The sequence below is a fragment of the Rattus norvegicus genome, chromosome 1, assembly GCF_036323735.1.
Source record: "Rattus norvegicus strain BN/NHsdMcwi chromosome 1, GRCr8, whole genome shotgun sequence".
NCBI classification, from domain to species: domain Eukaryota; kingdom Metazoa; phylum Chordata; class Mammalia; order Rodentia; family Muridae; genus Rattus; species Rattus norvegicus.
Genome location: NC_086019.1, coordinates 99,379,041 through 99,405,967, shown reverse-complemented (window position 1 = coordinate 99,405,967; position 26,927 = coordinate 99,379,041). Strand labels below are relative to the sequence as shown.

Below are 26,927 nucleotides of genomic sequence, written 5' to 3'. Positions count from 1 at the left end.
GAAAGAGGAGAGGAACAAGAGGAGGAGATGCTGAAAGAGGACGGGGAGTGGAAAGAGGAGAGGAACAAGAGGAGGAGGAGGAGAAGGAGGAGGGGAAGGAGGAGGAGGGGAAGGAGGAGGGGAAGGAGGAGGAGGGGAAGGAGGAGGAGGGGAAGGAGGAGGAGGGGAAGGAGGAGGGGAAGGAGGAGGAGGGGAAGGAGGAGGAGGGGGAAGAGGAGGAGGAGGAGGAGGAGGAGGAGGAGGAGGAGGATGTTAGCAGCTTTAGCCTTTGCAATGTACCTGCCCCGTGCCATGCCTCCTTCCAGAAACTTTTCCATCAGTGACCTCCTTCAGTCTCCCATCAGCCCAGCAAAGGCCATGTCAGATTGGCCTGGTGATCCACTGGGTAGCAGGAGCTAAGCATGTTGAACTGGACACCCAGTGGCCAAAAAGGACTTTGGTCTTGCCTGCTGTTACAGTCAGGGGACACTTAGGATATGCACATGTTACATTCAGCAGCAATGGCACATGCTTTAGAGGTGGTTCGTATCTGAGCTCTTGTCTTTCATAAGTGCCCTATGAACAAATCTGCCTGGGCCAACCTCTTCAGAACTATTCCTCCCTCTGTCAACTGGGCATGTAGACATTTTCCATTAGATTTAGCTTCAGGCTGAATCCAGTCTGAGGCTTTGGTGAAACAAAAGGAACCCAGTCCGCCTGGAATTCCATCCCAGACTACTCAGATGTAAATGGCTTTAATGCAGGGTGAAGGGTACAGGAGAGAGGGTTCCATGGAGTCCTTGGGGAGGGGAACATTGTTCACTGGTGCACCTGCTAGCCACCTTGTTCCCAGAGCACTGGCCGTGAGTAGAGGAGGATGCTTCCCCTCCAAGGCCACAGGCAGAGCAGGGAACCAAGGCAGGTTAATAGGGGATTAAATAGCTAACTTCCTGCCATGACCAGCTCTGTTTAAAAGGGGAGCCGAGGAAGCCAGCAAGATGGGAACAATCAATACACATCTGACAACTGCTGCTGTCTTCTCCAGTTTCACACTATCCTGGGAAAGGGGAGGCTTTCCTTAAAGGCATGTGTAGGCAGGGCTGTTCTCCTCTCTTCCTCTCTGCTCCTCGCCCCTCTCATCTTCTTCTACTCCCCTGGTCCCTTTCCTCTCCTTCTCTTTTCTCCTCTTTTCCTTCTTTCTCTCCTCTCTCCTTTCTTCCCTTCCCATCCCCCTTCTTACCTTCCTCTGCCCGCCTTGTCTTCCTCCTCCACACTTCCCTTTACCCTGCTCCCTTCCACCCTCCCCTACTGTCTTTTCCCTTCCCTCCCATTCCCTCTCCTCCCATCTTCCCTTCCTAATTCCTGTACTGGACATGAAACATTGAGATAACATCAATTTCAGAGAACAAGGGCGCAATCCCCTTCCTCAATTATTTCATTGAGGAGAGCCAAAGCAGGGCTTTAGGGATTGGATTTTGGCAATGGGGGCCTGGGCTGTTGCTTATAGAGTCCTCCCTCCCCCCTTTTAAACCTTTTGGTGCTGTCGATTAAATTTAGAGCCTCTTAATGCTAAGCAGATATGTATGTCTACCTTTGAAGTGCATCCCAGCCCTTTGTTTTCTTCACATTTTATTTCGAGTCGTGGATTCACTCAATTGTCCAGGTGCCCCTTGAATTCACTCCACAGCTCAGGAATGATTTGAACTAATGGTCCTCCTACCTCGACCACACGGGTATCACAGTGCTCTGTCACCAGGACTGGTTTCTGGGTGCTCACTTCTTAGATGCGCTGGGTACTGTCCCCTCGCCTTCCCTGGGCATGGAGGCGAGTAGTCAGCTGAGGGGAGTTTTCCTGGACCTGGGTCTTCTTAGAGCTGCAGAATGCTTGGTTAGGATTCCACTTCTCAGCTACAGCAGAGGGAGAGAGACTACACGGCCTTCTATGGCTGACTGCATGCTATGGTTCGGAGAACGGTGTGAACAACTCTATCCTGGGAACAAACCAGGAAGTCTTCCTGGGAAAGCAGGATAGAACACGGAGGGTAGATTGGGGCTAACAGCTATGGAGAGGTAAGGGTAAACTGTGAAGTGTCTAGGAGATGACCCGTTTCCGCTTTGTAAAGGTTGTTCTCACTCATGCCTGGGGGTCCTCTCCATGACAGAATGGACTCGGCATTACTCTGCATCTCATATGGTAGTGCTGTTTTGGAGTTTCTGGAAACTTTAGGAACTGGGAACTAGTCAGAAAAAGTAATTTACTGCGGGTGCACCCTTAGGGGTATATTATACTTCGAGACTTTCTCTCTCTGTTTCCTGACTGTCACGTGGTATACAGTTCCCCTCTACCACATATGCCTGTGGCCATGAAACTGAGTTCAAATACATGGTCCAGGCCACTGTGGACTGAACGTCTGAACTCAAGAATCCAAATAAATTCTTCTTAAGTTGTTTGTGTTGGGTGTGTTGGGTGTGTTGGGTGTGTTGGACACAGAACCGAAGATCAACTAACATAGTATGTTTCCTGGATCTAAAAAACAGGGATGCTAAATGTTTCAGTCAGTATCTGGTTAAGGCTCTTGCACAGCCAGAGCTGTCAATCATTCAAATGCCAGTTTGTTTGTCTTCTCAGAATCCTAGAAGTCAATAAGACCGTTATTATTAGTCAGTTTTATAAATTGAGGCCTGGGCATGTACTCAAGGTTACCAGTAGAAGATCACACACCTGGATTCTCATCAATAGCTCTTCAGGTGACATCTTTCCTCATTGAAGTGACGACCCCTATAGCTTGGAAAGGGAGACTGGAGGATGAAGCCACGAGACTCTAAAACAACTTTTGTGTTACTTCTGGTCTCCCAACCAGTAAGTGATAGACAAGCTTTCTATGTCTATGGTACCTGCCATTTCTGCCCTGCCAACACCCGCCCCAGAAATGTCTTTCTGCCTATTTCTAAGTCATTACATGTATGTTCCTTGACCAGGTCTAAACTTGTCCATAGCTGTGGTTTTCTTCCTCCCTTGTGCTGTCTGAGTGAGAGTTGCAATGCAACAAGAACGTATGTACTGTTAACATTAAAAGTAGTCTACCCATTTGTCTTTGCTTGGAGTAAGACTTTCTAGATGCGGACTTTAATCATCAGAATCCCAACTTCCTTATTTTCACATGGTAGGCGCCTACCATGTAAAGTTGTGTAAGGCTGACACGAACCGTTCACTGTAATATGCTCAGCACAATGTTGGCATATCTTTCCTTAGGATGGAGAAGATTATTAGAATGAAGATACTGTTCATCGTGTAGGCAGTTGATGAGGATGGTAACAGTGGTAAACATCTCTATGGTAATGAGTGTAGTCTTGTCCATTAGCTTTGTCATCTCTGTGACCCCAAACGAACGAACAACAACAAAGAGAGTACTGAAGAGCAGTGGAGATTTAACTCATGTTTTCAGGGTGGGCTTTTCTCATCATGCCTTTTGGCCCTGTGCATTTGTGTATGACCTCATAGCAGTGCTAACACATAGAGGAAAAGGCTACACAACTCACAATGGCCATGAAAAAGCAGAAAGAACGAGGAAAGCACTGGGGACAAGGCATCATCCTCAACGTCTTGCTAACAGTGACCTGTTTATTCTAGTCGGATCCTTCTTTCTAAATTTCCACCACCTCCCAAACAGCTAATGGGGAGCAAACATTCAATGCATAGATTTGTGCTTGAAATTTCATATTCAAACTATAACAGTGGTGATGGGGATGGTAGTGATGACCAATGGGGTGGCCATGATAATGGTGGTGGCTGTTGTCCTTCTATTAAGAACTTAACTCTGCCTCCCTGAGACCCCGCAGTCTTAACCAGCTGATGATGCTCTAATGCCACCCCTAGCACTCATTTCCATCTCTGGCTCTGTGCGATATAAACAGCTGGGACCCAAGTCAGATCTGTTTGATCTCTGTTCTGAGTCCTTTGGGCTTGTCTCTTGTGTCATCTGATGTGTTCCTCCTCTGTCTCTAGTTCTGGGCTCAACCCAGAACTCAAGAAATAATATGAGAGACTTCTCTTCCCTTGAGAATTTTAAAACCACCTAGTCTCTGAGGAAAGAGCATTTTCTAAATTCCTCTTACCTCTTCCATGTTTTCTCTTACTTCCACTAATAGGGATGCTGCCTCCTGCTCCATGATGGGCCAGTTCAGCCAAGTCCCATTCACTATCTGAGACGGTAAAGGCCTTGACTTGAGGAAGTTTGGAAGCATGGCCCTCAGCTCGAACCTAGCTCTCTCCATTACATGATTTCTAACACACCCACGGTCTGATTTGAATATCACGTTTTTATTAATATATTCAGTGAGGTTTTTTTTTTTAACTATTTCCGGCCATGTCTCAAAGCATTGCCTACACATCAGTCAAAAAAATGGAACAGGTCACCCATGCCGGCCTCTTGTTTATCTATTAATCATCTGGCAAATAAACCACTCAGTATCCTGCCCACCTCGGTAATATTTGTGATGTAATTTGTTCAGATGCCCAAATGTCACCAGCGTTGATTGTAAGAGCTGGAAAAAAAATTGTACTTGCTTAGCACAGCAAGCTCTAGGCCAAAATGTAAGCATGAAATCTCTGGTTTATTTTTGTAATAATGTTTACAGCTGTTTAATGACCCCAAGAAGGTTCAGTAGTCTGGTGTTCTGTATTTCAGAACAGGGGCGTGTGATGCTTAGAACAACCTCAGTTACATAGTTAAGCATCGACAATTGGGAAAATTATATTTAATAAGCCATTGTGTTTTAGGTGAACTTGTTAATTATTGCTTAACTTCTGTAGAAGAAAGCAAGGTGGGTTACAGGGAAAATCCAGGGTCTTTTGACTTTTTGGGGGATGGATGCCTCCAGAACTGCAGGCTGAGATCCTTTCGAATACTCAGTTCTTTTGGATCCTCCCATGCCGGTAATAGAAACAAATCCCAATTGTGCATGGTGACTCAGGTGTGGGAGTCCTATAAGGTATCCAGGGTAACACCTTTACACACTTTGATAAAATACAGAATATTTAGTTGTGCTTGGCTAGACAACAATATTTAATTTAAAAAAAAGAATGCACTCAAAACAGTTATTCTGAAAGTCATTTTGTTTCCAACCGTTCCTTTTCAAAGTGTAAGGATAAAACTCATGCATCTTACCGGCGAGGTCTATATTTTTGAGACAATTCATGAGGTTGTCCCCTTCCCCCATGCTTGCAAATTGGAACTGTGTTTTTTGTATAAAACTTACTTAGACTCATGGCTGCCAGCATTTCTTGGTGTCCTGATAGTTTTAAATTTCATTTCGAGGGAAGGATACAATTAGGTCCTCTTGGAAGAGTTAAGCGAGCGCTTTTGTCATTGATATCACAGGAAATAGTTTTGAAAGGATTAATGCAAAAATGAAAATAACATCAGCTCAAATAAAGGCAGCTGAGTGGGCCCTGGCACCTGCAGTGATGGGCTGGGCTGGCATTCTGGTCGTCTGTACCCAATGGTGGGTGTCACCGGCTGACATCCCCTTCCTCATGAATGGTGGTATTGCAGAGCTCAAGGAGAAAATGTGGTTTTCTGAAGCCTTCACTAGACCCCTGCTTGTCTCCAGAGGTAGAGTCCAACTTTCCCACGCCAAGGTGAGAAATGTTGGAGTGGCTGAAAAACTCACATGCCAGCCCGAATCTTCATCAGTATCCACCATGACATTGAATGCCGTGGGTGTGCCTCACGGTGACCCAGGGTAGGTCAGGACCAGGTAGAATGTTAGGAGAGTCTCTGTGGCCTCTAACTGCCATCTCCAATGAGGGCGGGTGCCTGTTTTTGCTAGATTTAGGTAATTGTGTACTCACTGGTTCCTTCCATCAGTCAACCAGTGCTTAGTCAGTCACATCTTCATACGCTTAGGGATGAGACCACACGCTGTAGGTCCAGAGCAAGCTATTTTCATAGCTGAACAGTTATTCTGTTTGTGTGAGTGTGGCTGTGGTAGTGGGGATGGAGGGCCTTATGCGTGTGAGGTGAGCATTCTACCTCTTGAACTATATTGTCCATTGGTTTATTTCCTTTGTTGTGCCCACGTGAAAGTGTTGGCTGTAGTACTCCGGGGGTCAGGCTGCTCAGTTACCTGAAGGCCTGGATCATGGCCTGTCTTCTGTGGGTCTGTGACTTCTTGATGTCAGCCCCTAAGTCCTACTGTGGGATGCTGAGCTTCTAGCCGGGTTGCTAGTAGAGGATGGAGCGAACCCATGGGCTAACGCGTTCCCTGGAAAGTGAACGTCGTTGAAGTCCAGAATTGTGTGCAAATGGGCACGATTGCCCTGCTTTTCAAGGGACATAGAATGGGGGACAGGTCACAGTCAAAGAGAGTTGCTGTGTAGCCTGTGAGGGAGCAGTGTGTTCCCCACAGGAAGGCATTCTCTATGCATCCGTTCCCTGGAAGACTAGGGAAATGAGTAATAATACTCTTCATAAGAACAGTGGAGCCCTCACAGGCAGCCCACCTCCTCCAGTCCTGTGAGCGCCTACAGCAGCAGCTGGATCCAATCCTTTAATAGTAGGATAAATGACCCTTAGTTTCCCATGGTATGCATTTATGCGAGTTGCTGGAGTGCCACCATTGAGGAATCCCTGCCTGACTCTCAACAGTTATATTTGATGTAGCGCTTGGGTACATGACTGTACGTGAGTATACACACACACACACACACACACACACACACACACACACACACACACACACACAGAATTTCTCCCTAATCTTGAGCATCGTCCTGGTAGATCCTTTCCCATCCTTTCCCTGTGCTGGGGCTTGGCACACAAGGCAGGTCCATTAGAAAGTTTATGACCAATACTTGCTGAATGGCAGAGGGGAGGCCTAAATGAATTGTGGATTGCTAAGTATGGAAAAGTTGGGGCTGGCCCAGGTTTTGTGAGTCCCAGGCCGGGCCTGAGGCCAGCTTGTCCTGCCTCGGCTGCTTTGGCCCAGGGACAGAACATCAATTACTTCATACTCTTTCCAAGAACTCACAAACCACTTCTGAGGCAGTGGTTTGGAATGACGCTCAGCAGCGGCCTGGGCCTACCTGCTCACAGAAAGCTGAGCATCTAGAGATGTGCTCTGACACAGTGCTGTAATGCAGTGATTCTATCTGCCCACGTAGGTTTCACACAAGATTACCTCAGGGTTTCCAGTCCTAGGAGTATCTTCTTGGTGCTGGCTGGTCCTTCTGAACACATGGGCTCTGTGGTGGTTTGATCTTAAGGGAGTGGCCATTTTCTGTCCCTCCCTTGGTACCCAGAGTAGGAACCACAAAGATGGATAAAGACTGGGATGATCCCCATTGGCCATTAGAGGGAGGAACATGATGATGAGGTAATCTTCTCTGGTGGTTTTAGACCTTCAGCTTCTGAACTACAGATGTTCTTGAACTTATTAAAAGCTGAGGTTGAAATGAAGGTGAATCTTCTTTGGGACCTAGCTGCCCCTATAGGTAGTTATTCTAGGTTCTGCCCTTGCTCATCCATTTGTTGGAGGACAGAGAACCAAAGATGAGCCAGTTGAGTCTCAGGGTTTGCTGCGTGGCGTCGGTCTTCAGAGAAGAAGCACATGCATAAACTTGATGACACGCTGAGCTATTCAGGACACCAATAAAGGGAGTTAGAAGATGAAACAGAAAAAAAGTCAACAACCAAGTTCATCAAAGTAGGTCGAAAAGGGCCTTGTGAGCTCAGGCAGACCTACATCAACAATTCTCGATTCTGAAGAACCGGGAAGCCCATTGTAGAATGTCATTTTCCCTCCTCCATTAAAACATTAGAGTCTTGGTTATCAGGAAAAATGGTGTTGGTTTAAACAAACAAAGACAACAACAGTGAACGTTGTCTTCTGAGCAGAATACCAGCATTCCATACTCAAGACAAACTTCAGGACTCCCATATTGAGTTGCTGGTCAGTGAAGGTGGGCATGGCATCCAACTTGACACTCCTTGTCCAGCCTGATCGCAGCCTTGTTGCTTGCACACCTATCCTCCTCCTCTGTCTCTGCTGAGCTGGCACCTATCCTCAGCTTGAAAATAGATTCACATCTCCTGAGCTGGCCAACTGGATGGCCATTGGAAGTAGGCCAGGCATTGGTCTGTCCAAACTTCCTAAGAGCTGCAGGGTGGAGGTCTGTGCACTATCACGTGGTTCTAGGGACATGATCCACATTTGCTCAAGAGAGGAGCCAGCATGGCTGAAATGTGCAGAGGGGCCCCAGACTAGTCCTTGGAGGCTGCGCATGCCTGCAAGTGCTACCTTCTGGGCATGCTCCTCTCTGATCACCAGTGGATACCATGACTCCCTGAAACTTGACAGTCCTACCCATCAGCATATCGTCAATGAGTGATAGAGACTGGTGCACAGGGAGAATTCAGTAGGTTTGTTGAATAAATTCTGGGATATACATGATAACCTAGCTCCTGACCAGTCTTCAGAAAGAAAGATGGCAAATTGGAAGCTGTTTTTACTGCAGGTGAATATGTGCCTTTGTGAGGATGTATGAGCATGGGTAGAGTTGACCATGACACCATTCAAGGGCTACACGGGACTGAGGTCCCTCTCCCTCCTGGAACCGAACACCCACATCTTTATTCCTGCCAAGACCCATGCCGTTACCCTCGCACTGGAGATCCCCATGTCACACAGTGTCTAGTCTATCTGGAAGGCAGCCCAGCAAACAGCAGACTCCACTGGGCAGAATGTACTTGCCCCACAGTTGAGATAGCTCTGGCCCTACAAGTCCCCCAGGGGAAGTTTCTTGGTCCCACAGTTTTGGCTAGGGTTAAACATGGGGTCTCTGGGCCTTCTAGCTGGCCAATACACTGTAAGACTGGGATCTAAAGAGATGCACACAAACCCATTCTAAAAGCAGGAAATGAACCTGGACTCCTTCGGGGAGAAGGCATGGGCTCATTGCTTTCCAAGCTAAGCACCCTGCAGGCTCTGATGTGGAGGAGAGCCTGCCCTCTGACCCACCTAGAACAGTCTGGTGTTTGTAGTTCTGCACAGGCTGTGGAGGGGGCAGAGGGGACTATTAAAGACAATTACGCAGACTAGCTTTGAGTGTTTGTGTTTAACAAACAGCTTTGAGTTCTAATTTTCTGCAAAACACATACTGCAGGTACAATTTGTACTCATTACTGTATGTTGGGAAAGTTATTAAAAACACTCAAACTTGGTCGAGACTTCCTATGGCATCATCGTCCCTGGGTTTTAATTGGTTTTTATCTAGTTCCGCAAAAGATCTCTTTAAGGCCAATCAAAGTCCCTGGCTCGGCTGTCTCACCAGCCGAAGGACAGGGAGACACCATTATGTCATATAAGTCCACCTCCATCCAAACACCGATGGCTTCAAAAGTCCACCGAGATTCCATCGGGGGATCAGGTATAGGATGGACACAGTTATCAGATGACAAAAAAAAATTCGGTGTTTCATAACTAAGGGTTAAATTTTAATCTCTGAGGTTTGCAAAGCTGCTACTAGCAGTCTCCTTAAAATTTAATATACCTCGTTAATGCTTCCTTGCAAACACTGAAGGATTTTTATGATTATAATCATGTGTTACAGCACCTAGTACTGTTTCTAAGCCGCATACTAATCAGCTTAATGAGATATTACTGCACTTTTTGTTGACTAAAGCAAAATCTCTTTTATTGTTCTAAAGCCTGTCCTTTACTTTATTTTTTCCCCAAAACATTATCTTGTTTTATTATGTACCAGTAAATATCATGATATCGGCTCTGTTTTTTTATTTTTTTCTTTCTTTCTTTCCTTCGGCCAAATCGTAAAACGTTCTTTTTCATCTAAGACTATTGAGTGTACTAAATATAGTAAACAGAAAAGAAAGTGCCCCGTTGTTCTTTCAACGAAAGCCACTCCGCTCTAAGGCAAACTTTGGACTGGACCAACAGGTAGAGGAACTTTGTGAAGGGAAAAAAAAAAAGAGGATTCGTTGAACAGGCAGAGCCTCGATGTGTTATTAGGTGTTGAAAACACTAAAATATTAATAATTGAAATGTGAATGAATGATTGCAGTCTGTAAATAGAAACTACAAGGAAGACGGTCCAATCCCAAAACAAATGGGAGGACGCTGCCGTATTGCATAATTGACATTTAATAATTCATCTTTTTATTATTGTTTTTGCTATAATTCCTTAGCATTATTATGGGTAGGTAAGTCATGAAACTCAAACGTCCTCTCTGCCCGCCACCCATCCCCAACTGACGCTATTGCTTCTTCCAGCCACTGTACCTGACACAGTACTAAGCTCTGCTTTTATTTCTAGGGATGGAAGAAGCGAGTCTGTGCCTTGGAGTGTCCTCGACGGCACCGGAAGCTGAGCCTCATCTGAGCGGCCCAGTCCTCAATGGCCAGTATGCCATGAGCCAGAAGTTGCACCAGATTACTTCCCAGCTCAGCCATGCCTTTCCTGAGTTGCACCCGAGGCCCAACCCAGAAGAGAAGCCACCTGCGGCCCTTGAGGAAAAGGCCCACGTGCCCATGAGCGGGCAGTCCATGGGCAGCCAAATGGCATTGCTGGCCAACCAGCTGGGCCGCGATGTAGACAACAGCCTCAATGGGCGTGTGGACCTGCAGCAGTTCCTCAATGGGCAGAACCTAGGAATCATGTCTCAGATGAGTGACATTGAGGATGATGCCCGAAAGAACCGGAAGTATCCGTGTCCTCTGTGTGGCAAGCGTTTCCGGTTCAATAGCATCCTCTCCCTGCACATGCGCACTCACACCGGTGAGAAGCCATTCAAGTGCCCCTACTGTGACCACCGCGCGGCCCAAAAAGGAAACCTCAAGATCCACCTGCGGACCCACAAGCTGGGCAACTTGGGGAAGGGGCGCGGGCGGGTACGTGAGGAGAACCGTCTGCTGCACGAGCTGGAGGAGAGGGCCATCCTGCGGGACAAGCAGATGAAGGGCAGCCTGCTGCAGCCGAGGTCTGATCTCAAGCCCTTGGCACATGCCCAGCAGGCCCCGTTGGCCACCTGCAACTTGACCTTGCCTCCTAACCACAGCGTGCCCGACGTAGCCCATCCGGCACCTTCCCCCAAGCCGGCCAATTTGCAGGAGGATTCGGTGACCCCGGCTGCGGGCTTCCGATGCACCTTTTGCAAAGGCAAATTCAAGAAGCGAGAAGAGCTGGACCGCCACATCCGCATTTTGCATAAGCCCTACAAGTGCACCCTGTGTGACTTCGCAGCCTCGCAGGAGGAGGAGCTCATCAGTCACGTGGAGAAGGCACACATCACTGCGGAGTCTGCCCAGGGCCAAGGCCCCAATGGTGGGGGAGAGCAGTCAGCCAACGAGTTCCGCTGTGAGGTATGTGGCCAGGTGTTCAGCCAGGCTTGGTTCTTGAAGGGCCACATGCGCAAGCACAAAGACTCTTTTGAGCACTGCTGCCAGATCTGTGGCCGGCGCTTCAAAGAGCCTTGGTTCCTGAAGAATCACATGAAGGTCCACCTCAACAAGCTGTCGGTGAAGAACAAATCCCCCACTGAGCCTGAGGTGTCGGTGCCTATGGGTGGCCTGTCCCAGGAAGCTCATGCCAACCTGTACTCTAGGTACCTCTCCTGCCTGCAGAGTGGCTTTATGGCCCCGGACAAAGCCAGCCTGAATGAGCCCTCCCAGCTCTATGGTAAGGGAGAGCTCCCAGCCAAGGAGAAAGAGGTTCTGGGCAAGCTACTGTCGCCCATTTCCAGTATGGCTCACAGTGTCCCCGAGGGGGACAAGCACTCCCTCCTGGGCTGCCTCAACCTCGTGCCACCACTGAAATCCAGCTGCATCGAGCGGTTGCAGGCAGCTGCCAAGGCTGCAGAAATGGACCCTGTGAATAGCTATCAGGCCTGGCAGCTCATGGCCAGGGGCATGGCCATGGAACACGGCTTCTTATCTAAAGAGCATCAGCTCACGCGCAACCACGAAGACCCTTTGGCAAACGCCGGAGTTCTGTTTGATAAGGAGAAGCGGGAGTACGTGTTAGTGGGAGCAGATGGCTCCAAGCAGAAAATGCCTGCTGATTTGGTTCACAGCACTAAAGTGGGCAATCAGAGAGACCTGCCAAATAAGCTCGACCCTCTAGAAGGCAGTCGGGAATTTTTGTCACACGGGCTCAACCAGACGCTCGAATACAACCTACAGGGTCCCGGGAACATGAAAGAGAAGCCCACTGAGTGCCCGGATTGTGGACGGGTTTTCCGAACCTACCACCAGGTGGTCGTGCATTCTCGAGTCCACAAGCGGGACCGCAAGAGTGACGAGGATGCTCTGCACGTGGGTGTGGGCCTGGAGGAGCGGCGAGGCTCAGGCAGTGACCAGGAGTCCCAGTCAGTGAGCCGCTCCACCACACCCGGCTCCTCTAACGTGACTGAGGAGAGTGGGGCCGGAGGTGGCCTGTCGCAGACCGGAAGCGCCCAAGAGGATAGTCCACACCCCTCTTCACCATCTTCTTCAGGTAGGTTAACAAGAGGAAAGGGGATTAGTAGAAGGACCTTGCCTCTTTCCCAAAACTGCTTGGGTCTCTCTGCACAGTGGACTCAGGCCTTTCGATTGTTCTGGGCTTAATGTAGCCGGATTACAAAATGTGGTGGGCCAGAGGCTAGACAGTGTCTATTTCCTTCAGGGTGATGCCCTACTCCAAAGACAGGGCTGTCCTTTTGACCTTGAACCATGGCTATCAGCAAAAGACAGCTGAACCTCATTCCCAGTGGTAAAGAGGTTAGCATGCTTTTCGATGGGCTCAGTTTGCCCTTCCCTGGAGCTGTTCAGTTCCATTTGTAGTCTAGCCTGGTTCTTAGCTTTGCCTCTGGAACCCAGGAGCTGATGTTTGGCATCCTGACATGGATGCGAATGTGGAGGGTAACCATTCCTAACCCCTTAATTGTATCCACACAAACCTTTCATCTGAGAGTTCTCTCCCAGCCTTCCTCCTCTACATCCTTTCCTGTTCTGAAATTCCTTGCTGGCCCACCTGCCCTGAGAGAGTCACACCACTTTCCTCTCGGTTGGTTTTAGCCAAGCACAGAGGTTTGAAAACACAGATGCATGCCTGCGCGTTTTCAGCAGCACTGCCTTGCACGGGCGATACAGTTCTGGGGTCTAAAATAGCAAAGCAGAAAAATCTGTCATCAAAAATGTCTATGAAATGCTGAAGCATCCTGGCCCTGTTTGAGGGGGGAAAAAAAAGAAATGGAAGGAAGGAAGGAAAAATAAATATACTAGCCGAAGATGGCTGGATTAAAATCGCTACCTCAGAGCAGGTAAGAGGTTGCCTTCCCCTGTATTTCCAAAGTCCCTTTACTAATGGATAGTAAATTGAAAGTTATATCTCCAGTCCTTTATAAAGAAAGCACCTTGCTAATACTGTAATCATTCTACTGCCTAACAACAGAGGAAATCATGCCATAACAAATACCCTGTTACTAATGGCAACATTGATTTCTGCAATCAGCCATTAAGTCTAGAAAATGAAAGACAGTTTGAGGCACCTCGAGGCACTGCATTGCCCACTGTTAAAGATGTGGCAGTGTGCTGCTGAGGGTCATTTTTTAAAAGTTTTTCCTCTCTCTCTCTCTCTCTCTCTCTCTCTCTCTGTCTCGTGTGTGTGTGTGTGTGTGTGTGTGTGTGTGTTGTGTCTGTGTGTGTGCGCGCACGCATGTGCGTGCCTGCTGTCATTTGGCTGTTACTTCTGTTGTAGAGGCGATTCACTGCTGTAGTGACTAACTAGATGCCATTACATTTTGTGGAAGGATGTCCCCTCACTTCAGCTTCCATTTCTTCTAGAACAAAACTAGTGCTTGAATAGAGTAGGTGCATATGTGTGTGTGTGCGCGTGTGTGTGTGTGTGTTCACGAGTGTGTGTGTGCCGGCTTATTGCAAGCCTTTAAAGAATTGTTAATACACATAAATCTGAACGGCACATTCCAGAGATTCCGATAGCACTTAATGCTGCTGCTTAAATACCCATGAAACACACTGTCTGCTCGTGGAGTCCTGGACTCGCTGGCGATTTATGACTGACGAGATGCTCCGGGAGAGTCTAACAAGGATGTGAGGACCACGGGAGGATGAGGTCACACTGCACGGAGGGGCCTTGTCTATGAGGGAAGTTGTGAAGTTGTCCTGCCTGGTGGGCGGATGGGAGCTGTTGTCAAGATGGGTTCCCCACATGTGGGTTGGTGAGCTCCAAACATCTTGCTGCTGTCTCCAGGGACTCTTTCCAACCTCTTGGAATGGGGTCTCTTCCACTGTTGCATCAGGGGTGGAAGTCAGGGATCAGACTGGATTCCCTAAGCTTCTGGAGCGACATGGTTTTCCCTGACAGATTCCATTCCTGCTAAAACAAGAGGGCCTTAGCATAAAATCCAATACCAAGTGTTCGGCTCTATTCAGGACGTGTTTACTATGTTTTTATCACCTTCTGGCCAAGCGATAGCCAGCCGCTTGCTGCTTCCCCATCTCCAAACATTCTACTGGAACAAAAAACACACACCAAACCCCAGACTTATTTATTTATTGTTAAGAGAAGCAACCTTGGTCAAAAGTGATTCATACTTGGGCTGGCATTTAGCTCCCCACTTTCTTTTCCTCGGTGCTGAAGGATTTTACAGTGAATACTGATTCTTTCATTTGGGGTTTGACTTCTTTGTTTTTCTTCATATTCAAATCAGACCCTTTCATAATTTCCTGAGTGAGTGGGGAAACGGACGGCGTGCCCACTCTGCAGCCCGAATCAGCTGCGTGTCTGAGGGCATTGGGGTTTGACTGGGATTTAGGATTCTCCACCAAATCCGGTTCATTTTCCCTCTTTCTAACAAGTGCGACTTGTGTAAAGTGCAATTCAAAGATGCATTTAAATCAAACTCTTGACACAATGGATATTTTTATTGTTACCTGTTAGAAACCTGCAAGGTGAAGGGGAGGGGAAAATTTAAGCCCTTAAGTAAAGGGGGGGGGAGTACTTATTAAGGCTTCCATTAAGAATTAACTGCAAAATACGGCCTTACAAATTTCTCAGAGTGCATAACAATGTCACAAAACTTCATTTGCATGGCTTGATTCTTTTTTTTGTTGAAAACTGGGTCAGTAGGGCCTGAGAAACTATTTTTTTCAGATCTTAACCAATGAATTCTTCTTTATAAGTCGCTGCTCTTAACATGATAGTAGTTTTGAATTCATCATAAAAAACCTTTTTAGCAGAGCCTCTTAGAATAGATCTCTAGAAGAAGGCTTACAATGAGTGGCAGAGGCGTCCTTTGTTATCTGATGTAATTCTTTGCAAAGGAGGATTGGGAACCGAGTGGCTGTTTTAAAAATGTCTTGCTCAGACCGAGACGAAGAAGGGGTCAAGTTTGCAATCAAACAGTTATTGCCGAGCTGGGCGACTGTCACTGGCTAGGCTAATGTGGGGTGCAGCTGTTTGTTATGTGAGCAAAAGAATGTTTGAATCAGTGAACATGTGAAAATGATTCCAGTGAACCAGAAAATGTGTTTGTTCTTTTGCCTCTCCAAACTGCTGGGAACGGAGCGTAAGATCAACCGAGAGAACCAGGACCTCTGACAGGCAGAGGGGTCATATTTTCTAACAGGAAAGCAAGCAGCAGGACTTGCCACACAGATCAGCCCACCCCCACCCCCATATCCCTTTGTTGTTTTTGTTTGTTTGTTTGTTTGTTGTTTGACTCATTTATAATTTCACACCATAGTACATGCCGTTTGCTTCTGTGCGCAATGCAAAGTGAAACTATTTGGAGAACGGCAGCACATAAATTTTACTCTTTTATGACATTTAAAGAGCGGGGCGGCCGTTCTGATGCCTCCTGGTTCCCTGGCTTGCCTGCAAAGGCTCTGATGGCATTAATCTCCACATCTTTCCCTAAAAACCTCCTCTCAAACCAGGGCTGTATCCCAGCTTCTGCTCTGAGTCAAAAAACAACCGAAGTTCTGTTTCTTTCAGATTTTGCTTTGGAAATCATGCCTGGTATAATTAAAACTTAATGTACTAAGAAACGATACTGTTCATTATATCCAACAGGGCAGTTACCTTCCGAATCCCCCATCATTTTGGAGTGGGGATAATTGAAGTGTTGATGGTGGGAAGGGGGTAATTGAATGCATTGACCCTCCGTTCATTAAATAAAGTCAGCAAAGTTGCATGATCAATGGAAGCCAGGGAGGGAGAGATACGAAGATGGAAATACCGTTAACCCCTACTTCTTCTGCTATAGCATTTTGAGTTGGACAAGGATTATTTGATCAGCTGGGCTAAAAATCCTTGGGGGTTGGTCTGCTTTTGTTGCTGGAACGCATTCCTGAGATGCTGGGTCTCCATCCTGCCTGGGCCCATTGACCACCGCATCAAAGGCCTTTATCCAGACCTCGCCGCAGTACATCGGTGAAAGTGATATGATAGATTTCTTCCTTTCCCACCTTCTTCTCTCCTGTGACTCACCTCCCCACCCCCATTCAAGATAACCACCGCCTGCCCTGCACAAACAAATCCAAGCACTTAAAAGATGTTTTTAAAAACAAAAGGAAAAAGAAAAATCTCACTCTGAGGATTAAGATCTTCCTTTTCCTTTTTCCTTTTTTCTTTTAAAAAAATTTTCCTTTTTTCTTTCTTTTTTCTTTTTTTTCCTTCTTCTTCTTCTTCTTCTTCTTCTTTTTTTGCTTGTGCATTCCAATTGTTCTTAAAATATTTGGCAATGTCAATTAGTAACTGAGCAGAGTTAGCTGATGAACACAATTTTCCAGTAGACTGAGCACCCTATTGTTGCCGAGCGAACAGCAGATTTCTGAGGTCATTATCATTCGCTGGTTGCTTGGCCCAGCTGCTTCCTGCTGCAAAAGCCAAACTTTATACTGGAGCTCGGGGATGGCTGCAGCAACAGGGGGCTGGGAGGGGGAGAGGGGAGCTGGCTGCAGAGCCATAGACAGTCATTATCAGCAGAGGAAACAGAAAGCAAAAGTTTAGAGGCCATTCCAGGAAAAACTGCTGGGGTATCAGGCTCTGTCACCCCTTTGTCACCAACATTCTACCTCCAGGAGGGGAGTTAAAGGTTGGAAGAATGCCCCCAGGGCATAGTGGCGATTGACCTCTTGTAGGGCACAACTTTGGGGAACAATCATTCCATTTATAAACTGCCTTAAGGACGGTTAACCCACCCAAGAGCATGGGTGCGATTTCCCTCACGGATAGATGAGACACTTAAGTTTTCAATTTTAAAAAGTCATTTTTGGATGCTTCTAGAAACTTGAAATGAGTAAGCCCGGGGACGGCAGGCAGGAAGCAGCATGTCATTTTGCAAAGGGACCTTTGAACAGGGGGTAGGCTGAAACTCCTTGAAGGATAAAATTTCATAGTGGGGGGGGCTCACTCCTATGCCTGTCAGCTTTTCACTTTTTCTCCGCCCTGACTCTGGACCCCCACCCCAACCCCAGACTCAGGAGCTGTTTCACGGAGTTGAAAAGCTGCACTACTCTTTTTTCTTTCTTTCTTTTTTTTTTTAAGCTCAGCTGTTAAAGCCGTACACCATATGCAGCCCTTCCGTCCCCGCCGTGGGAGCATGTGCAGGCAGCCACCGTGTTTGTGGAGATTTACGGAGGCCCAGCCTGTGTGTGCCGAAGCAGTGCCCAGGCAAGACGCTGGCCAAGGTCCTTCCTCCAAGTTGATGATTTGGTGGCCTCCTGCCTGGACGGATACACTGGCTGAGACTCCCGGGGAATATCCAAGAGGGCAAGAGTCAGAGGCCTGGGTGTCCTCCCTCAGTCTCTAGCTCTTCTCTTCGTGGTGCTAAGGTAGTCAGTCCACTTACCTGGGGTAGCTTATGATGTCAGCTGGCAGTTACTGGCTGTCACTTCATCCCCTTCCTCCTGTGGGGGCCAAGTGCTTCCCAATACTTTTCAATCAACTTCCCATTCCAAGGTGAATTCTCATTGCTTTGTGTTTACCAGCAACTATTTGCAGACATGCAGTGACACTCTGAGGCTTCTGCTGTGACACTTGTCCCCTCCCCACCCCCGTGAATGGGGGCTGTAAGCCCTGCTTCCTTTGAGGCTGTATGCTGCTGTCCCTTAGCAAACCAACCAGAGAAAAATGCCACCCCCTCCCCTCCAGCTCTGACAGTCTTCACATCAGAAGAATGGCAGAAGGGATTCTGGAGGTCTTCAGCCTCCCCTAGACTCTTCTAGTTTGTGGACACCATTTGGGGGCACGGATAATTAGGTTCCAGGCCTATGCTTGCTCGAAGCCCAGCCAGTGTTGAGTTGATGGGCTCAGTTTACCTGTATGAAGGCTGGGGGCCCTATGGTGATCTCCCTTTTCCCTCCCGGTGTGCTCCGAGGGGTGCTGTGTTCCAGCCCACGGACCTCTGAGACCCCCAAGGTGCCCCACGATTCTCACTCAATTGAGGAATTAATGGCCATTAAGTGAAACATGGTCGAGCAAAGGGCAGGTGACAATGAAGCAAAGAATTAAGCTGTCAGCTTTGAAAATGTGGTGTGACGCGTGGTTCCCATTAGCTGGAATGGGAATTTCCAAGTCACATCCAGGCTGACTTTTAGGTAGGCTGGGGCTAGAATTAGCAGTTTGCTTTGTAAGTGGGCACACATTAAGTTCGTCCAGAAGCAGGCACGGTGAGTTCAGGAGCTGCCTTTCATCCGTTGTTCCCAGTGTCTAGACCAGTAGGGAATTCCACTCACCAGATTGACTTCACACGTGCTGAACTGGTGCAGCATCTGTTTGCAGGCTCTTCGGGGTCCTCCTGCTCACCCCAACCCCTTCTTCATCGGGTAGGCTATCCCCTGAATCCCTTCTTTGGCTTGTTTTGTACCTTGCACATAAGAAGTACATTTTCTGGAAAGGATGCTGGAATGTGCCTTAATTTACCTCCTTGGAGGCCCCAACTTCATGTGGCTTTTGGGAAACTTGGAAGCAAGGCTAAATTTTGAGTCCTCAGTTATACTATGGGAATTCTCCACCGATTCCAGACACTAGACTCCCCAGGAAAGTTGGGGATCTCAAGATGAAGAATATGGGATCCATTGAGAACTCACTTTTCTTTTCTTTTTCCTATTTATTTATTTATTTATTTATTTATTTATTTATTTATTTATTTATTTATTTATTTTTGAGACAGGGTTTCTCTGTGTAGCCCTGAGTGTCCTGAAACTCGCTCTGTAGACCAGGCTGGCCTCGAACTCAGAGATCCACCTGCTTTTTGCCTACCGAGTGATGAGATTCAAGTCGTGTGCCAACACCACTCAAAAGTTCTTGACACCGCTTTGTAAGAGCCGTGTGGAGCCATCTGGCCTGCGAAGTTAGAGAAGTGTTTTGACTTTGGAGCTGTGTGTAAATGTTGAGGGTAAGAGTTTGAGACAATCATGGAGGTGGACAGTCGCCTTTGGGCACTCACCTAACTAGTGGCGACGGCCCCGAAATGTGCCTTCTCCCAACCTGCGGCTTTCTGGTTACCCTCCCAGGTCCTCACCACCCCCTCACCACCCGTGTCGGTATCTGACAGGCATTTCCCACCTCTGCTGAAGCACTAAGCATGGCCGGGAAGGAAAATGGCTGGCAGTGACTAGAGAGTACACAAAGAAGAGCTCTCCAAGATGACTGGAGTGAGGAGGGTGGGTAGGCAGGTGGTGGGGGCTTTGATCTCCCCAGGAATGATCGTGGCTGCAGCTGAGAGGAGCTGAGGGTCTCCCTTGCCTTTTCCTGGCAGGATGGGATGGTGGCAACATTTACTTAAGCTGTAGAGTCTGGCACAGCCGCATCCAGGCGCCATCTGGAAGGCCCTTCTCAGAAAGCCACAGACCCTCCCCATGGAGCGCAGAGGAGCAGTACTTGGGCAGAGTTTGGGAATTTTTTTTTTTCCTTGGCCATATCTTGAGCATCCAAGCACCTGAATAGGCTGAGGCCCCTCTGGGACTCCCATAGAGCTAAAGTGCAGACTTTCCCTCTGCACTGCTCTGGTTAATTCTAGAGGCAGATCTGGCTTAGGTTGGCTTTGTCAGGGGACACTTAACTGTCCTGGCTGCCTCTCCACCTGTTTATTTGGTGTGGCTTGTTGCTTCTTTCTTGCCCTTGCTCAACGGTTCTAGTTAAGTATAGATACACCTTGGAAAAACAAGGCCCATTCATGTAAGGGAGCTAACTGTGCCTTTCTCTCTAAATGTCCTGGGGAGGCAGGATCTAGGATTCAGTGGCTAGGATCCTGACAGATAGGCCCAAGGTGTTGAGATCCGACACCACTCCTTTACCTGACTTGCATCTTCAAAGGGAGCACCAGTGTCCTGAAGCTCTGAGTGTCTAAACTTTGTCCGCAGCTACCTGGCGGGTGGCTGGGGCTCCACCGCGGGAACTGTGCTGAAATCGAGGGGAGTGGCCTGGGTGCAATTCAACTGGCTTCCGTTCGCCTTTTCCTTACCAAGAGAACGTGAGGGCTTAGCTTCTTGTGGGGCCCTTGGGGCGCTTGTGTGACATGTGCCATGTGTCTGGGAGACGTGAGAGACACAGCACAAGCTGACTCCTTGGCTCCGCCCACTACACGTGGCAGGGGTGGGGCAGGGTGGGAGGGGCTTCTCCCGAGGACGCCTGGGCAAAGCACTCTCCCCAGTGAGGGTGTGAGGAAGTGTGTCGTGGGTGGCCTTGGTTTACATACCTCGTCACCTGCTTCCAAGGATCAGGGCCATTTTTTCACAATCCTTGTGAGGCAGCGCCTATGTCGGAGAAATCCTGCTTCCCTGTGACAGGTCTGGGACACCCACAGAGGAAAACATCCATTCTGTCATAGAGGCATCTTGTACCAACGGGATCCTGGCTGACACTCCACTCATTTCTTTTCTCTTGTCTGGACTCGGGTTCAAAGCCGTCAGATGCACGAGGAAGCAGTTCCCCACCACGATGTTATCTTCATTAAGGCATGCGTGCAAGCAGCGTGTCGACGCCCTAAGCTCCGTGGCCTTTGTGTGTGGCGTGCCGATTCCCTCTGCCATCTCCAGTCATCCCGAGAAGCATTTTGGAGCTTTTCCAACTTGCCTGTGTTGAGCTTAGTATCAAAAGTAGACAGCGGTTGCTCTCCTTGAAGAACAAGTCAGATACAGTGTTGTCTTTATTGGTAAAACTCTTCAGGGTTTTCTTTATTGGAAAAAATACCTAGGGTTTTGATAAATCTGCTTTGTCTTATTTATTTATTATCCACAATAGTGGAAATGGTCCTCCAGCCGGACTGTGGTGAGATGTCATAACCCCAGGTGAGGGAGGAGCATTGGCCTGGTTTGTGTCATTGGCAGCCGGGTCTGAACCCTCTGAAATGACCTTGGCTCTGGAGCGAGGGAGGCCGCTGCCCTGGGCTGCTCTTTCTGCTTCTTTCTTCATATAAGCCAACTTTTAATCGCCTCAAGTACTTGTTTAGAAGATACAAATAACTTTGGAAAATGTTGTTTTGAGCTAAGCCTGGTGGCTCATGGCTGGGAACCTGACACTCGGGAGGCTGAGGCAGGAAGATCTCAAGTGCGAAGCCTACTTGTTGGCGATTCCAAGGCCAGCATTGTCTCCGTAGCCGGAAGCTGTCTCAGAAACAGAAATAAGCAAACAAACCAACTCTAAATACAACCAACCGCTCAGGACTCACCACCAAAATGATTTTAACGAATGCCTTTTCACCCCCTCTGTCCCCACACACATACCTGACAGTGTGGCTAGTGGAGAGGTCAGGGGGTACAGAGTCCTGAGTAAATCGCTCCTGAGGCATAGGTTCCATATTAGGTTCTGCAGGGCACGTGGTACCTGTACGAAATACTCACTGCCCCGTAACCGAAAGGTCATGGTGATGTTCCAGTAAAGCTTGCTCAAGCATGCAGGCTTCAACCCTGTTGTCATAGCTATCCTTCTGTTTCGTGTTTGCTGTTTCAAGACAGGATCTTGCTATGTAGCCCAGGATGCTCTCAAACCTGAGAACCTCCTGTCTTTGCCTCCCAAGTGTTGCAACTGTAAGGCCAACATATATGTATACATGCATACATATACACATACATGCATGCATACATGCATACATGCATACATACATACATACATACATACATACATACATACATACATACATATTTTGCTCACTTCCTTTTTGTTCACAGCCTCACAGAGTAAGTATGCTTTCTGGGGGGAAACAGATACCCAGAAGAAAGGGACTATGTATAAAACAGCTTATCAGCCGTATCCACAAAGCAGAGACCCTGTCTTGGGCTTTCTCACTCTGAGAGGTAACAGCCCCATGAACATTTTTTGCAGGTTTGCGTCTGGGTGGTTCCAATCATGTGTGCAATTGAGTACCCGGCAGTTGAGTCCGTGGTCCCAGCCAGGCATCCCTGCGGCTGCAGATGTGTCACCCCGCAGTGCTCTAAGACCACGGCTGGAGACCGTTTCCGTGCTGGAGACTCTTGCCACAAGTAAATTCCTCTTATGAGTGTCCCCTGAAGTGAGCTCATTCCCCTTGCCTGGATACTCTTCCACTCATTCATTCACTTACAGAGCACACGTCCGTGTTCAATCATTAATTCATCTGTTTACTCAGTGGAGGACGAAGAACTAAGTAGGTTCTGGATACTGAGCAACCCGTATCAGGGATGTGAAGGTGAGGGGAAGAGGGAGCACAGCCTAGCCCACAGAGGCTCGCACACAGTCTAGGATCTGTCAAATGACGTGCAGTGAGGTGGACGCCTGGAAGACAGGTGCCATTGTTCCAGGACTTCCCCTGCTGTCCTGTTTGTGCCCTTACATCCTAAAAGTTTAAGGAATTACCTAAGTAACTATTTTAATAGTCCAGACTGGTCTTGAACGCTCCATCCTCCTGCCTCACCTCCTGAGTGCTGGGATTGTAGGTGTGCATCTCCTTGCCTGGCTGTAAGCTATTCCTTACCGAGCAGAAAGAAATAGCTCGTTCCCACTGTAGAGCCTGCCCAGTCTTGGTGATGCCAGGAGCACACAGACATGAAATATTCGTTACCTCTGTCCTTACTCTCATGGCACATCCAACAGAAGCAACTCCAGGGGAGAGAGGCTTGCTCTGATGCCAGGCTCAGGAGATACAGCGCATCATTGCAGTATGGTGGCTGAAGTGACGGTCCATGGCTAAGGAAGCTTGCCGTGCTGGCTTCTCACATAATACTGAACATGTGAGGGTTCTGGCCAGAAATGGGGTTGAACAACAACCTCTAAGGCTCTCCCCCAGCACCCTCTTTACCAACAAGGCTTCCGCTCCTAAAGATTCCACCACCTCCTAGAACTCCACCACTACTTGGAAACCATGATGGAGGGACATTCCACATTCAAATCACTGACACACTGACTTGCCTCTAACTGTGGTCCTTTCTCCTTGGCGGTGAAGCACATCCACAGGAAGGCACTAGAGGAGAGTCTAGTTTCTGAGGAAGCCTCTTGAGAGGCAGGGAGTGCAAAGCAGGAGAGGCACGGGTCTCAGAAGAGCCGGGCACCTTGGCAGGGCAGGTTTTTTGAGCGAGAGCATCATAGAAAGGCCAATATATCCACACGCGGGACAGAGAGGAGACTCTGAAATTTATCTCCTGGTCCCTGTCCATGCTGTCATTTTGGCCACTGACTCATGAACCGGGCAACTGTCAGACTGCAATGCATGTGAACCTGTCACTGGGATCCCAAGTAAGCACTCCTGAATAATTGCATTACTTCATACTGGGATGTATGCTGCTGGCACACGCTTTGTTCATTGGACTCAAACTGACCTTCCTTTACCTAGAAACTGTGCACACCTGCTCACAGGGGCTCTGGTGAGTTCTGGGCCAGAATATGTGTCCTGCATAACACCCTCTATGGCATACCCAGCAGAAGGCACTGTTGTGGTGGATGATGATGCCCTTATGTGGGGGCAGGAACTACACAAGGACTCGTAGGCGACCTGTGCAAACAGATACCATCTGCAGTCTCTGTTCCTTGGTGCATTTTCTTCTCGTGAAATGCGCAGGCCTGACTCTGGAGCCAGAGTCAAATGCAATTTTTTTTAAAAAACCTTTAAGAACCATCTTGAGGTGGCCAGATGGTTCCGTGGGTAAAGGTGCTTGCAGCCAAGCATACAGGCCTGAGTTCTGTTTCTAGAACCCACATGGTGGAAGAAGAGATCTGATCCTTGCAAGTTGAACTCTGTACTCTGTACACACACACACACACACACACACACACACACACACACACACACACACACACAGGAAGAAATTGGATGAGGTGGTGTATGCCTTTAATCCCAGCTCTCAGCAAAGCCAACCTGGTTTACATAATGAAACCCTGTCTCAAAAACAATAATACAACAACAAAGGAAAAGAAGAGACGGACAGCAGCTCACCGCAGAAGCTCACAGTCCACCTGGAAGCCAGCCCTGGTTCTGGTGCCCACCATGTGGCTGGGCGGCTTGAACAGCTCTCTTCCTGCTTCTGTGCCTCAGCCTATCTGACTTCACTTTGGAGTTGGGGTGGGTATTGGCGAAGAGTGAGATCCCTTCCAATGTCCACGTTCTCATGTCTCCTATCTTCTTCTCCTGCTTCTTTCCCTCCTCCTCGATATGATCTGAATGATTCGAGTATGAACCTGCCCCACCGTATCCTGTGATGGGTTGTGAGGGATTGGATTCTGAAGGCTCTGATTTTTAACTCTTGATGGATTCACGTTGCACTGGGATTGCTGGAAGGTGTTTCAAGAATTCTTCCACTGGGTAAATGTAAATTAGGATCCCCCTGCTCCTTATAAGGTCCATGTGACAAACCAAAGTGAAGTTGGACCCAAGTTTGCCCTGGAGAACTTTGAGTTTGTTGGGCTTTATTTACACTCAAAGACGCAAGGGTGACACCAAAGCAGTCCTGCTGGAAAGTCTTTGCTTGGCCTTAAAGATGGCTTCCCCATAGTCATGTAGATAGAGGCCCTCTGCAATTAACTTTCCTTGATCTGTATTCTCTAGTAACCTCTGAGGTCACATGCACTTACTACAGAATCATATACAAATGGGTGTGGGGTTGGGGGGAAGGTGACTGGAAACTCAAGTGAGGGTTCAGTGACCCTCGAACAATTTAAGGGAATACTCCACAGTCCCATTTTTGATGGGCTTTGCAAGCAGGCACAGCTGGTCTGATAAAGGTGACACTGTTGCTAGGAGGACCATTTTCTACAATAGGGAGAGGCAAAGGTAGGAGGTAGAGCCTGGTTACATGGACAAAGGTCACTGGGGTTGTGTCTTTGGGGGTCACCTCTTGCTAGGGCTTCTTCCTGTTATATCCCCCTTTCTCTGATTTCTGGCTTCAGGGTGTAAACCATGATTTCCCACAATGCTCTCCTTTCATGCTGGACTGAACTGTCTGAACCCTGGAGCAAAAAGAAGCTGTCCCTTCCTTTGCTTATTTATGTCAGGTACTTGGTCACTGTGAAGGAAAGTCTGTTCACATTCCAGAAGTTGCCATGGTCATACTGTAACTCTGCTGGGCTCACCTTCTGTTGTGCTCAGTAGAGGACCAGGATTTACAAATCTGGGGGTGTTACAGATCTGATGTGGTTTTTATTTATTTGGGGGTATATGTGTGGAGAAGCTGAGACAGAGTCTTGCCACGTAACCCAAGCTGGTCTCTATACTGAACCTCCAGAGTGCTGGGATTGCAGTTGTGTGCCACCACATCTGGGTTCTTCACCCTGATGTTTGTGCCTGAACCCCATTAGGATCTGTGCCCGGTGAGCAGGAGGCTGAGTAGACTCCTTTCTTTCCTTTCCCCTTGGGTCCTTTCCCTATCCCAGTCCCCCAGCATACCTGGAGGACAATCTCTACAGTAACAGAGACCCCATTTCGACCACCATGGCTGTAGGCTGTTCTCGAATGTGTGCTCTGTCTCACTGGCCCTGAAGAGTTATGGGGCCCACCAAGGGTTTCTCAACCTCTTGTGTTCCTTGTCAACACAGGCATGATGGTGGTACTTGTCTGTCCATGTGCAGCATAGACTGAGCACAAGAAAGCATTCCCTTGAATGGAGTCTTGTGATTGGCATGAAATGGAGATACATTTAGCTGATGGGTCGTCGGTAATTCACACAGCACCAGAAGACTGGCCTAGCTGATTTAAACTCACTGGATCTGGTTGACATCAGCCTGTGATACTGGGAAAACAGTGGTCTGGTTAAGACAGGGTGGAGTCAGTATCTGCAAGGGTCCTCAGGTACTGCCACCCTCTCCTCCTAACAGCAAACAGGTTGCCAGAACTCAAACTTTATACCCGTGTCTCGCCAACCAGAAGAATACTCACTTCTATGGGCCTAGTAACATCTTTTAAAAAGATTATTAAAAAGTGTGTACATATGTATGTGTCTGTGTGGGGGTATGAATATTAGTGCAGTGTCTACAGAGACCAGAGGAAAACACTGGGGAAGGGCCACAGAGCAAGTTGTTTGTAGCCAGTTTGTGGGGCCCATTGGATGGCTGAAGTAGAGATCTTTGAAGCAAAGGGAGAGAGGCCTGATGGCTTTCCTCCTCTCCACGTAAAAACGGTGTATGATCCCAACTGCTCATGTGCCTAAGGTGAAAGGTCACGCAGGGGATGATGCTGCAGGCTCATGAGGAGTCCAAGTGTTCCCTGAACAGGGGGAGGTGTCCTGCTTTTGAGGAAGCTTTTGCCCACAGCAGGTCAAGTAGCCTCTCACAGTCTGCAGCTGGAGGAGAGGCTGTGTGTAAATGGAGGCTCCTAGAGGCTGAATCACATCACAAAGTCGTAGAGTGGCAATGCCTCTCCCCGAGTAGTTCAGCTAAGAGCGGGGTCAGTTCAGCAGAAGACAGAAGCAGCTTGCGGTTCCCGGTAGAGCAGGCTGCGGGGAAACTGGAGGATCGCTGCTTC

At 48.2% G+C, this 26,927-nt stretch overlaps 1 protein-coding gene across 14 annotated transcripts in view; it reads left to right on the top strand.

Annotated features, from left to right (window-relative positions):
• The window catches only part of Zfp536 (zinc finger protein 536), a 463,247-nt gene that overhangs the window by 194,412 nt on the left and 241,908 nt on the right, over window positions 1-26,927 (top strand). For all 14 annotated transcript variants that reach the window (XM_063283757.1, XM_008759270.4, XM_063283740.1 and 11 more), the window contains one exon: window positions 10,313-12,490. In XM_063283757.1, coding sequence (XP_063139827.1) covers window positions 10,315-12,490 — 2,176 coding nt within the window. In that variant the 5' untranslated portion in view covers window positions 10,313-10,314. The remainder of the gene's footprint in view (window positions 1-10,312; window positions 12,491-26,927) is intronic.